The sequence below is a fragment of the Plecotus auritus genome (genome assembly GCF_963455305.1).
Source record: "Plecotus auritus genome assembly, chromosome: 9".
NCBI classification, from domain to species: Eukaryota; Metazoa; Chordata; class Mammalia; order Chiroptera; family Vespertilionidae; genus Plecotus; species Plecotus auritus.
Genome location: NC_137783.1, coordinates 110,687,775 through 110,700,094, shown reverse-complemented (window position 1 = coordinate 110,700,094; position 12,320 = coordinate 110,687,775). Strand labels below are relative to the sequence as shown.

The 12,320-nt window shown below is 42.4% G+C and overlaps 1 protein-coding gene across 2 annotated transcripts in view; it reads right to left on the bottom strand.

Moving 5' to 3' along the window:
* The window catches only part of FAM168A (family with sequence similarity 168 member A), a 171,841-nt gene that overhangs the window by 17,701 nt on the left and 141,820 nt on the right, over window positions 1-12,320 (bottom strand). For both annotated transcript variants that reach the window (XM_080687140.1, XM_080687141.1), the window contains exons 3-4: window positions 7,929-8,009; window positions 4,627-4,653 (exon numbers count right to left, since the gene is read on the bottom strand). In XM_080687140.1, coding sequence (XP_080543266.1) covers window positions 4,627-4,653; window positions 7,929-8,009 — 108 coding nt within the window. The remainder of the gene's footprint in view (window positions 1-4,626; window positions 4,654-7,928; window positions 8,010-12,320) is intronic.

Here is a 12,320-nt window from a genome sequence, read left to right as displayed (position 1 = left end):
AAAAAGTAAATGTTGCCCGCTGGTGTGGCTCAGTGGTTGAGTGTCGACCTATGAACCAGGAGGTTGAAATTCTATTCCCGGTCAGGGCACATGCCTGGGTTGTGGGCTCCATCCCCAGTAGGAGGCATGCAGGAGGCAGCTGATCGATGATTCTCTCTCATCCTTGATGTTTCTATCTCTCTCTCCCCTTCTCCCTTCCTCTCTGAAATCAATGTTTAAAAAAAAGAAAAGAAAAGAAAGTAAATGTCAAACCTGAGTAGGTGTGAAATAGAGATGAGGCCCAGTTTGAAAGAAATTTACAGAGACTTCCCAGGCTGACTCAAAGCTCAGCTTGAAAAATGTGAAGGATGATGCTTCATATGTTCTAGAAGTGGGAATAACTTAAAAAAAAAAAAAAAAAAAAACACAAAAAACTTACCTTCATGGTATCCTGTGGGGAAGGAGAGAGGAAATAGGGTTTCAAAGGGGGGAAATGCCTAACATTTTAGATATTTCCCTTGATATACTTTCAAATACTAGAGGTGAAACATTCTTGACACAAATTGCTACTTAGAGTAAAAATAATTATTTTAACAGTATCTCTTCTATTCAAATAAGGTCTTGGGAGTTATGTGTATGGGTGTTTTAAAAATATTAGAAGGAGGTGGGGCTGCGTTGGCAACAGTCCGATATACTTGAAACATTTTAACAAGGGGCTAAGGTAAGACAGGATGTTATGAAAAGACAGTGTGCCTGTACACTCTAATTCCACCAGGATAAGGAGAGCCCACCTCCAGAGAGGTCCCATAACCCCCGCCTGTCTGAGTAACTGGCAACGTCTCAGTTCCTCCGGTCATGAGATACCAGGCCCAGAGAAGGAAGTCAAGGACTGCTCTTTTTGCTGATCCAAGGCTATAAACGTAGCTGTTGTGGGCTGACCTTGAGCTTGCATTAATGGCCCGCAATATATACAGTGGATGCTGAGAAATGAGAAGGAAATCATGGGCAGGGAGGTGACACTAAAAGGAGAATTCTGGCCGAAGAAATGGAGATTCAGCAGAATCCCATGCAGAGTCCAGGGCCTTTGCTGGACATCAAGACATGGCTTTGCAGACAAGGAAGGATGAGGGCAGTCAGTTTTAAATAATTCTTTTGGGTTTCTTTTTCTGGTATAGGGGTGAGTGGGGGTTGGGGATTAATAAAGGATCCAATTAGTGCTGAAAAATCTTACCAAGATGTCTCTAAATTTAGAACCTGCCACTCGATGTGGCTGGATAGCTCTGCCCACCCAAAACACCTCCCTAGAAAGACAGATCCATGCCCTCAAGACCTCACAGGGACTATCAGGAGGCCTGCATTTGGCTGCAGAGAATTTGGAGAATTTGGAGGTCCAGCTGTTTCCCCGAGTGGTGAATACTGTACCATAATTTTCATCATAAGCCAAAAGCCTGACATTAGCCTGAAGGACTGTGTGACAAAGTAAATAAATCAAAATTAACCAAAGAGTGACTGAGGCCTACTGCACTCAGCACTGAGGGGAGCGCCACGGTGGACAGGAACACACGTGGGTCATGGTCACCGCACACAAGGTACTTATGGTCTAGCGGGGGATGCAACACAGCCACACGCCAACCAGAGAGTGAACAAGACAGCATCACACACAGTAAAATAATGTTTCAGATTAACCAGGAAAGAAGCAAGTGCGACTGTGCCTTTGATTATGTCTTTCCCAAGTGATCAAGTGAACCAAACTGTACATGTCCCTGAAGAAGTGAATATCTTCTTCTGGTTTCATTATAAAGAAAACAAATATATGTCTTTATATTTTTAAATACTTAATAATTTAAATAACTGGATAAACAGGAAGACTAAAACCAAAAAAGAATGTTAGCTGTCAACTTGGCTTCCTCATTCGTTGTGCCATATGATCTTCCTCCTCCATGTACAAAGTGACTGTTCTGTTGGTGGTAGTGATTCCTAGCTCAGTTGTGGGATGAAGACAACCCAACTGAGCCTTTCAGAGGCATGGTAACAGAGGAGGTTGCTTTGACAGGCACGTTTGCTCCTGGGTGCCATGAAAGGTACCAACTCCTAGAAAGGTTTCTGTATTTTGAACCGGATGGTAGTTAAACAGAGTGTATACATATGTCAGATATTACTGAGCTATACATTTGAGACTAGTGGACTATATATGCTATAGTATATGTATTATTCCTCAATTTAAAAAGGAGAGAGCAAGAGTGAGAGAATGAGAGAAAGAGAGAGAGAACCCTTGGCAGTGAAGGGCCATGGCCCAGTCACAGCATGCTGCCCACATCCACGTGCTGGGTTGTTCACTTCCCTGGATACGGGGCCCTCGTGCCCTCTGACACTTGAACAGTCTGCTAAGCACACTCACAAGGAGGAGAGGCAGCAAGGGACCATCATCCTGAACAATATAGTAAGTCAGGAAATTTGAATTCTAGCCTGGGCTGTGCCACTTATAACTGTGAGACCTTGGGCAAGTCACAACCTTTCTAAACTTCCATTTTGCTGTCTTCTAAAATGGCAATAATAATCATTCCCTATCACTTCATAGTATTGATGTGAGGATCAAAACTAAAGTGTCATAGCCCTGGCCGGCGTGGCTCAGTGGTTGGGGGGTCGTCCTGAGCACTGAAAGATTGTCAGTTCCATTCCTGTTAGGGTACATGCCTGGGAGGCAGCCAATTTATGTTTCTCTCTCCCTCTCCCTTCCCCTTTCTCTATAAATCAATTTTTTAAATATTAAAAAAATATAAAGTATCACCCAGTCTTACAGTTTCTAATCCTGATATCCGTTTACTCTTCTATCCCACAGAGCTCTAATTTAAGCTCTCATCATCTTTCACCTGAACTTCTGCAATTTCTTCCTCACTGTTCTGTTTTTAAACCTGCCAACTGTAATCTCCAAGCTGTACCCAGAGTGCTATTTCTAAGACCTAAACCTAATCACAAACCCTTTCTAAAAAACATTCCACAGTTGTCCAATGCCTACAGGCTGAACTCCTTGTGTGGCATTCAATGCCTCATATGATTTAGTCCTATGATCTCTCTAGACTCTCTCTTGTTCTCATTCTCTAACCCTGTACCGCCACACAAAATTGCTTATCATTCCCAGAATGTGCCAAGGAACGTCACAACTCTGTATTTTTGCTGACAATGGTCGCCCTTCCTGGCCCAGTCTTTCCCCAAGTGCTAACTGGTAAACATTTATTAATTCATCAATCATGAGCTAAAGACTCATCCATCTGTACTATTAGTCTTTTCTTTCCCCCACTCCTTGACCATAGCCCCCTCACAGATCCCATATGGTCCACTATTTTCCGGTCACTGTAATTCTTAGAAGCTGGCTTCTCTGTCTCTCCTACTAAACTGGGAGCTCTTTGATAACAGGGCCCCTGTCTTGCTGGTCTTTGTAGGTTCAAAGGACAGCTTAGGGCCTGGAATAGAACTGTGGATGCTATAACTAAAGGGATGGGGGAGCATGAGAGCTTCTCCTACTTTTTATTGAGTCCTCTGTCCAAGTTCATACGTACGAAGGCATCAAGTGACTCCCAATAAAGAATAGGAGAAACAAGTCTGTAACTAGCAAAACTGAAATAATAAAACTTTAAGAGGACCGGCTGTTAGCATTTAAATGGACCTTAGAGATCATCTGGAATAAAACACATTATCTGTAGCCTGAAGACCTAGCAAATTGCCCAAGATCACGCAGCACACAACAGTGGCAAAGAGAAATTTTCACAGCTCATCTTCTGAAAGATGCGCCACACACAAATTCAATATTTAGCACCCAAATAATTTAAGGGTAAAAGTTGAGAAGGTGTGCAGAGATTTTACAAAAACACTGCCCTGAGCAGCCCAGGTGAGGGTGGTGAAAGTGGCAAGTCCCTCCCATGGTCCCTTCCTGTCTATGACGAAAAGGACCTAGTCAAGTTACATTGCTGGGACCCTCACAGGTGCCCATAAGTTCCTGTGGTGCCTTGGGCCTGGAGTCCACACTGCCCAGAGAGCCCAGCTCTGGTCCCTTACTCATTTTGGCACACTTGACCCTCACCTCTTTCCATTGAGGAAAATGCCCTGAAAAGGATCCAGAGCTCAAGCTCTGGGCGAAGGAAACAGATTTTATTTCAAGTCAACCAGTTCTTCAAACATGTCAGACTGCTGACGGAGATGAAGAATCTGATCTGGGGGCTGACTGTTTTGTTTTGCTTTTGGTTCTCATAGGCATAATCCAGGTACTCCTCCAAGAGGCTGCCTCAAAGCCAACAGAGGAGCCATAGCAGCCCCAAATTTTTGTTTCACTTGTTTGAGCTTAGCAGCCAGTTATGGTGAAGGTTTCTGACCTGGGTCAGATGGGACTCCGGAGGTGAGGAAGGGGAGAGACGCCTTTTAGTGCCATGATCCTTCACTGCTGCCCTAGGGGACGGTTCATGTGTGTCTCCAACCCATGATTTTGCACCATCATACATGTTCCTGCATGCTTTAGGAACTGCTGCTGAGCCACCTGGGGGAGCCCAAGCCTAGGGGATGGGATTTGGGGAGGGCAGGAGAAGGGGTCTACCGTTGTTACAAGGTAACACATTCATAGGCCATAATACATATGAGGAAAAATAGCTCTCCTACCATAAGCTGAATGCAGGAACTGAAACTCTGTTGGATAGAAATGTTAGTTGAAATTACCACTAAGAATCTGTGCAAAGTAGTACACATTGCAGTTACAAAAACAGACTTTGTCTCAAGTTAGCAGTTTACCCCAAGTTACACAAGAAACAGAGAGTGCAGAGGGTGCGAAGTGCCTCCACCCTGGAGGGGGGTGACAGACTTGCCATCCAGAAAAGCCCACTCACTGAGGGGCACCTCCTTGGATGCGATGACATCTTCCAGCAGCTGACTCAGAAGCGGCCTGGATGTGAATAAGACCAGGGTCCCACTCTTTGCCTGTCCATGCTAAGAATAAATTTCAGTTCCCCCAAGTACTGCAGAGGGACTTCACCCATGACAGAGATTATGTGCTAGAGGACATGAAGGTTCAGGGACAAAATCATCATTTTGGCCTCTGAAGAGCTCTCTGTAAAGCCCGAGAGAGCTACAGCCAATGCAAAGGCATTTCCCACCCTGAGGCCTCTGGGAAATGTGGTGCAGTAGGAGGAACACGGGCTGTGGGCTCAAACAGGTTGGGTTTGAATCCCAGCTCCACTGCTTTTTAGCTGAGCAGCTTTGGACAAGTAAATATTTAACTTCCTGAGCAAAATTGGAGACAAGAAGCTCTATGTTACAAGACTAAGGCAAAAATGAAAGTGTGACATGCCTTGCACAGTGTCTGGAAGATGACAGGTGTTCAGTAAACACAAATCCTTTCCCCAGGATCATCACATGTCAAATGGGAAAAATACACTTGCACTTTACAAGGCTGCTATGAAATCAAGTGAAACAATCGATGAAAATGATTTATAAACAGATTTCTTGTTAGATAGTATTTCATCCTTAGCTATATCCATTATCCTACTTATCCTTTCCTTTCAAGTCAGATTACCATTAATATGACAGTATGACACATCCTTTGGCCTCCAGATTCCAAAAACAAGTGTCAGTTGGCTCCTGCCTCTTGGGGGGGGGGGGGCATATAGTTCTTCAGTAAGATCCCCAAAGTCATTAAGAGCTTGGGGAGGAAAGCTCCAAGTACCTACACTGCCTTCAGACCACTGAAATGTTGCCCTGTATCCTGGACAGATGACATATGAGGGTACTCAGAGCTGCTAAAAATAGCTCTCTCTAAAGCAACTTTTTGGTCTCCTTGAAGAAGCGGAGAGAAATTTAAACCTGAGAGCCTGGCTCCTTTGCAGGTTTCTATCCCACAGGCAACTCTCAGCATCACAAGTGGCTGGCTCTGGCAGGAAGCTGAAAGTAACCTACGCTGTCCTCTCTGTCCTTGAGCCAGTCAGTTCCCCTGCAGCAGGAGCTCCCCCACTGCAGTCAGCAGGCCTGGTGAGTGCAGACGCCAGCCTCCCGAATATGAAACAGACCAGGCGACCAGGATGTGTATAACCCTGGTCTCCCCAGTTTGGGGCTTTCTGACACAATGAGCTAATCCCACCCTCTCTAAAGGATTTTGTAGGTTTCTGAGAAAATGGTTTGGGTTGGTTTAGTCACAGCTTAGAAATATGTTGACTTTTCAAAATTGGGGAAAATCAAGTTTGATGAGGGCTGATACTTTGTTTTAAAACTAAAATTTAATTGGTACTTTATATGTGCCAAGAGCTTTCCAATGTCTATTCCCCCCACCCCACCTCCAGTCTCAGCTCCTTCCATCTGCTCTCCCTTCGTTCTCTGGTCTGGCTGCTCTAGTCTAACCCTCAATTTTTTCTGGTCAGGTCCAAGTGAAATGTGTGGTTAAGAGCACATGCAGGTGTGGTGGCAGGACGCGTGGGCTTGGATCTTGGGCTGGTTCCCTGACTTCTAAAGTTTTAGTTTTCCCAGTTGGAAAAACGGGAATAACAACAGTACTAACCTCAAAGGTTTGTTGTGATATAAACCAAGTTAATATCCATAAGGAGCTCAAAATAGTCCCTGGAGCATAGGAACCATTCAATAAATAGTAGCTATTTATTCCCCATCCTCTACTTTCGGGCCAAACTAATCCTAAAACAATTCCACAATCTCTCACCACAAGTTCTGAACATCCTGGGAAAATATCCCAGGCCTGGGGAACAGTCTGGACAAATTCACGGCCTCCACCCTCAGTTGGGCCTCCAATGTTACACCCCTACTTCTTCAAGTTGCCATTGCTAGGCCCTCTGTGAAGCCTCTCCCACACTTTTCATCTCGGGCAGACTGTTGTTCCCTTCTCTGCTTTTTCTCCTCTTATTTGTATCCCTTCTACAATACTCATCATGCTGCATAGCCAGGAATTTGTTCATATGCCAGCTCCCAAATGGATGGTAAGCCACTGAGCCAAAGACGGCATCCTTTCTTTTTTTCTATACCAGTGTGGAGACATTCAACAAATGAATTCTTGCTGAGTAAATGAAGAGGAACTTACATAAGACCATCTACAACCCTGAGGTAGGTAGCACATTTCTCAGAGATGTCAGGTAACTTGTCCAAGGCCTCACAACTAGTGAGTTGAGTAATCAGGATTCAAACCCAGGACTTACTGCAGAGCCCACTCTCTTTCTCCTGCCCCTCGAGTGTTAAAGCACCAGCCAAGTATGGAAGTGAGATCAGTAAGGACACCTCTGATCTCCTAGCCCAAACTAGAACAAACGTTTTCAACATTTCCAAACCTATTTCAACATCTATCCAAGGAGTGTTGGCTCTTTATGATTTTTGAAAAGTTATTTGCTGCAGCTTGAAAACCAGCTCTTTATCCCCTGGTGGCAAGTCTCTCACTCTCTTCCAAATCCACACACACCCAGAAAGTGTGTGTGTGTGTGTGTGTGTGTGTGTGTGTGTGTGTGTGTGAGAGAGAGAGAGAGAGAGAGAGAGAGAGAGAGAGAGAGAGAGAGAGAGTATATAAGAGAGAGTGTGTGAGTGTGTGTGTAAGAGAGAGAGAGTGTGTGTGAGTGTGTGTGTGTGTGTGTGTGTGTGTTTCTAATGACACCTTCAGAGGCAACTGAGCAAAGAATGTATTTGGATGTTGTGTGGGAGAGTAGACAAGGTTTTGTGAGAAGGATGCATATCTCAGATATTCCAACAGAGGAGAAATGGGTCAATCTTAAGCCCCAAGCAGAATGGAGGAGATTCTACTCCTGCCCCCACCCTAAGGCTGAACTGCCCAGTTCTCAGAGGGTACTCCCAGGAGAATTATACTTGTACAGGCTGAGCCCAGAGTAATTAAGAACAGGGAAAAGCCAGGAGGTGGGTCTGTTTTTCTCAATAGATCCCACTTCCTACCCCACTCACCACTACTATCTCTTTCTCCTTACCTGGAGCGTAACTGGGGCTATTGGTGGGGTACAGGCTGGGGTTGTAGGCAGGGGCTGCTGCTGGGTAGGCTGTGGGGTAACCTACAAAGAGACAAGAAAAGCTCCATTTAGTTGGGCAAGAAGCAAAGCATATTTCTGAGGAAACAGAATCCAGGTCCCAGGCTTGGCCTTCAGCCTCTTCATGGGCCATTTTAGACAGTATATGTGATTAGCTTTAACCCTCTCTAAAGAAAAGCCACCACACCACAATCCCATCATACGCAGATTTTCCTATCCATTAAAAAAATAAAAACACACAGTATAAGAAATATATGTCTATATGCTCACTGTAAAAATGTTGAAACAATATAGAAATGTATATGATAAAAAGTGTAAGTTTTCTGTTGTATTCTGGCTACAATATTTTTCTCCCTAGAGATAATAACAGTTTGGCATCTATCCTTCCAGACAATTTTCTATTTTTTATATGCATATATTTAGTGGTATGCAGGTAAATACTTAACTGGCTTGAGGAGACTGAGGTGAAGCTCTGTTTTGTAGCATTTGTGAAGTTTCATCATATAAATACTCCTACCTTGACCATTTTCAAGCTACCAACATCACTGAATGAGTAGTTGGGAAGTGTTGCTCACAATTGGCTCTAGAGAACCTGCATACGCTAGATGCAGCCCAACACTGTATATTTTATATAGGTGTTTTATGGGGTTTTTTTGAAAATGTTTATTGTGTTAAATATATGTAACAAAATTTGTGATTTTAGCCATTTTGAGTATATAATTCAGTGGTATTAATTATATTCACAATGTTGTGCAACTATCCCCGTTATGTGTTTCTAAAACTTTTTAATCACCCCCAAACAGAAACTCTGTACCCATGAAGCAATAACTTTCCATTCCCTCTTCCTATAGCCCCTTGCTAACCTCTAATTTACTTTCTGTCTCTATAAACAAAATCAAACACTACTTGTCCTTTTGTGTCTGGCTTCTTTCACTTAGCATAATGTTTTTTCAAGGTTTATTCATGTTGTAGCATGGATCAGAACTTCATTCCTTGTTATGGCTGAATAATATTCCACTCTATGTATGGGCCACATTTTATTTATCCATTCATTTGTTGATGAACATGTGAGTTTTTTCCTGCCTTTTGGCTATTGTGGATAATGCTGCTATGAACATTGGGATACAAGTCCTTGTCTGAGTCCTGTTTTCAGTTCTTTGGGGTATATACCTAGGAGCAGAATTGCTGGGCCATACAATGATTATATGCTTAGCTTTTTGAAGGAACCATCAAATTGTTTTTCACAGTGGCTGCACGATTTTACATTCCCGCAAGCAATGCATAAAGTTTCCAATTTCTCCACATCCTCATCAACACTAGTTACTTTTGATTACAGGCATCCTAAAAGGTGTAAAGTGGTATTCCATTGTGGTTTTTACATGTATTTCTCTAATGTTTAATGATGTTGAGCAACTTTCCACATGCTTATTGGCATTTGTATATCTCCTTTGGAGAAGTATCTATTCAAAACATTTGCCAATTTTTAAATTGGGGTTATTTTGTTACTGAATTTATATATTCTGGATAGTAAGCCCTTACCAGATATATAATTTGCAAATATTTTCTCCCATTCAGTGGGGTATCTTTTCACTTTCTTGATAATGCCTTTGATGCAAAATTTTTAAATTTTTGATGAAGTCCAATGTACCATTTTTTTCTTTTGTGCTCATGCTTTTGGTGTTATATCTAAGAATCCATCGCCAAATCCAAGGTCATGGAGATTTAGCCTTATGTTTTCTTCAAAGAGTTTTATGGTTTGGGCTTTTATATTTAAATCATTGATCCATTTTTTATATAAAGTGTGAGGTGGGGATACATATAATTTTATATTCTGCCTTCCAACACTTTAACATTATAAAGATTTCCCCATGTAATTATACATTCTTCAAAAACATTTTAATATCTTTATAATATTCCATTTTTAGCCAAATCAATGGAATTACTCTATTTTTAGATGTTTAGGTTGTTTGCTACATTGCTTTATTACACATAAGCTATGAGAACCTAAATAAATCTTTAGCTGCACCTCTAATTATTTCTTTAGGAACCAGTTCTGGAAATGAGATTTCTAGGTCAAAAGACAGCTATTTTTAAAGCTCATCCATTCAACAAATATCTGAGTTTCTATTCTATGCCCGACACTATGATCCCTGCCCTCATGGAGCTTAGATTCTAAGAGGGTGTGAGAGGCAGTGGATAAAATATAAACAAACACAGTCTTAAGTGCTATGAAAAAGAAAAGGGCATCAGAAGTGCAACAGTGCTGAGGGTGGGCATTACAATATTAAATAGGGTAACCAGCTAAGACACATTAAGAAGATAAGATTTTCATGAAGACTTGAAGGAAATAGAGTTAACCAAGCAGATGGCTGAAAAGAAAGCACTGCAAAGGAAATAGTCAGTGCAAAGGCCCTAAGTTCTGAGCATACAGGGTAAGTCTGAGGAACAGCAAGGAGGCCAGTGTGGCTAAGTGGAATAAGCGAGGGGGACAATGGTAGTAGTAGAAGTCAGAGTAGATAAAGTAGAAGAAGTTAGTTCATGTAGGGCCCTATAAGCTGTAAGAACTTCAATTTTTACTCTGAGTGAAATGAGAAGTCATCATGAGACACTGAGCAGAATTACAACATGATCTGACTTATGTTTGAAAAGGGTCATTCTGATTGCTGTGTTGAAAAGAGACTATAAGAGGGGAAGCATAGAAGCCACAGTAAACATCTGTTATCAACAGAAGATGGGGCTCAGATCAGGGCTAGAGTGGAGAAGGTGATAAGTGACATGCTAACAGTCTTCATATACTTTGTCACACTGCTTTCTAGAAAGACTATCAATCTACACTTGCACTAGCAATGTGTACGTGCCCGTCTCACTGCTCTCTGTAGTTTTTAAATGTCATTGGTATTTTGACTGACCATGAAAAGTTGATTTTAAAAGTCAAAGATAAATCTCTAAATCCTTAAATGCTTCTTTGGGATTTGTAAATATTGAGCTTTAATAGTGTATCTTTGTTAATATGCCTTTCCCTAAATCCTTCCCAATCCCAAAGAAAATTAATCTCTCTTCCCCAGACGCCATTCATTTTCTGATTTCAGAACTGAGGTAGCCAACTTGTTGTCACTTAATTAACAATGTGGAGGTCTGGCACTTCTCTAAAAGAAAGTCAGGGATTTAGGTCCTAGCTCAGTGGATAGAGCGTCGGCCTGCAGACCGAAGGGTTCCAGGTTCGATTCAGTCAAGGGCATGTACCTCAGTTGCAGGCTTGATCCCTGGCCCTGGTTGGGGCCATGTGGGAGGCAACCAATTGATGTGTCTCTCTCACATTGAGGTTTCTCTCTGTCTCTCCTCCTCCCTTCCACTCTCTCTAAAAATCAATGTGAAAATATCCTCTGATGAGGATTAGCAAAAAAAAAAAAAAAAAAAAAAAAAGTCAGGGATTTAATCTGGGAAGCAAAGTGATCCAGTCTCATGCCTGGACTCTATTCAAGTTCATGTGAGAGATAGTGCCCTTCCCTTTATGAGCAATTATAGGATCTTCCATCAAGTCTTCCAAGTGGAATTTTATTTCACTCACTTAAATTTGGCAGATAGCATAGAATAGAAATATTAGGAGCTTTAGCCCAACCCTCTTCATTTTATAGGTGACATCCTCAGGCCAAGGTAAAGGAATGGACTTAGGGTCACAGACTGATGAGGTTAGAAGTACCTAAAGGCCATCTGGTTTACCTTCACATATGGACTAGGGCCTCCTCTACACAACACACTCATGTGATCATTCATTCCAGCCTTTACATCTCTATTGAGAGTGAACGCCTTCCTTTCCTAAGACGCTCCCTCCATTAGACTGCTTTGAATGAAAGCGACTTCTCATACCGCACAAACTCTACCTATAGCTTCTATTCTTCAGAAGAGAACAAATTTGAAGACACTTGTATCCCCAATTACAGAACTTATTACACTGTACTTCAGTGGTTTGTTTATATTTCCTATCTTGCCCCCCTCCTTAAATTGTAAGCTCCTTGAAGGCACAGCTAAGTCTCATTTGTCTGTACACAATGGCTCTTGGTCAGTTCCTCCTTCCCACTCCCTGACCTGTCAACACACTACTCCCATCCTGGATAAGCAAGCATCTCAACTCAAATGCAGGCTGGGTGATAGTCTTGTGTGGCCAATAGAGAATATCCCTTCCCTACCACCAACTCCCTCTGTCCAGCAAGGGCATCACAGGTAAGTTGGGCTTCCTCCCCACAACTTTGTTTTGTTTTGAATTTTTTGTTTCCTTGTCCCCAACTGATTTTTCTCATCTTGCTGCTTCTGTTGATGATGATGTTGGCATCTCTA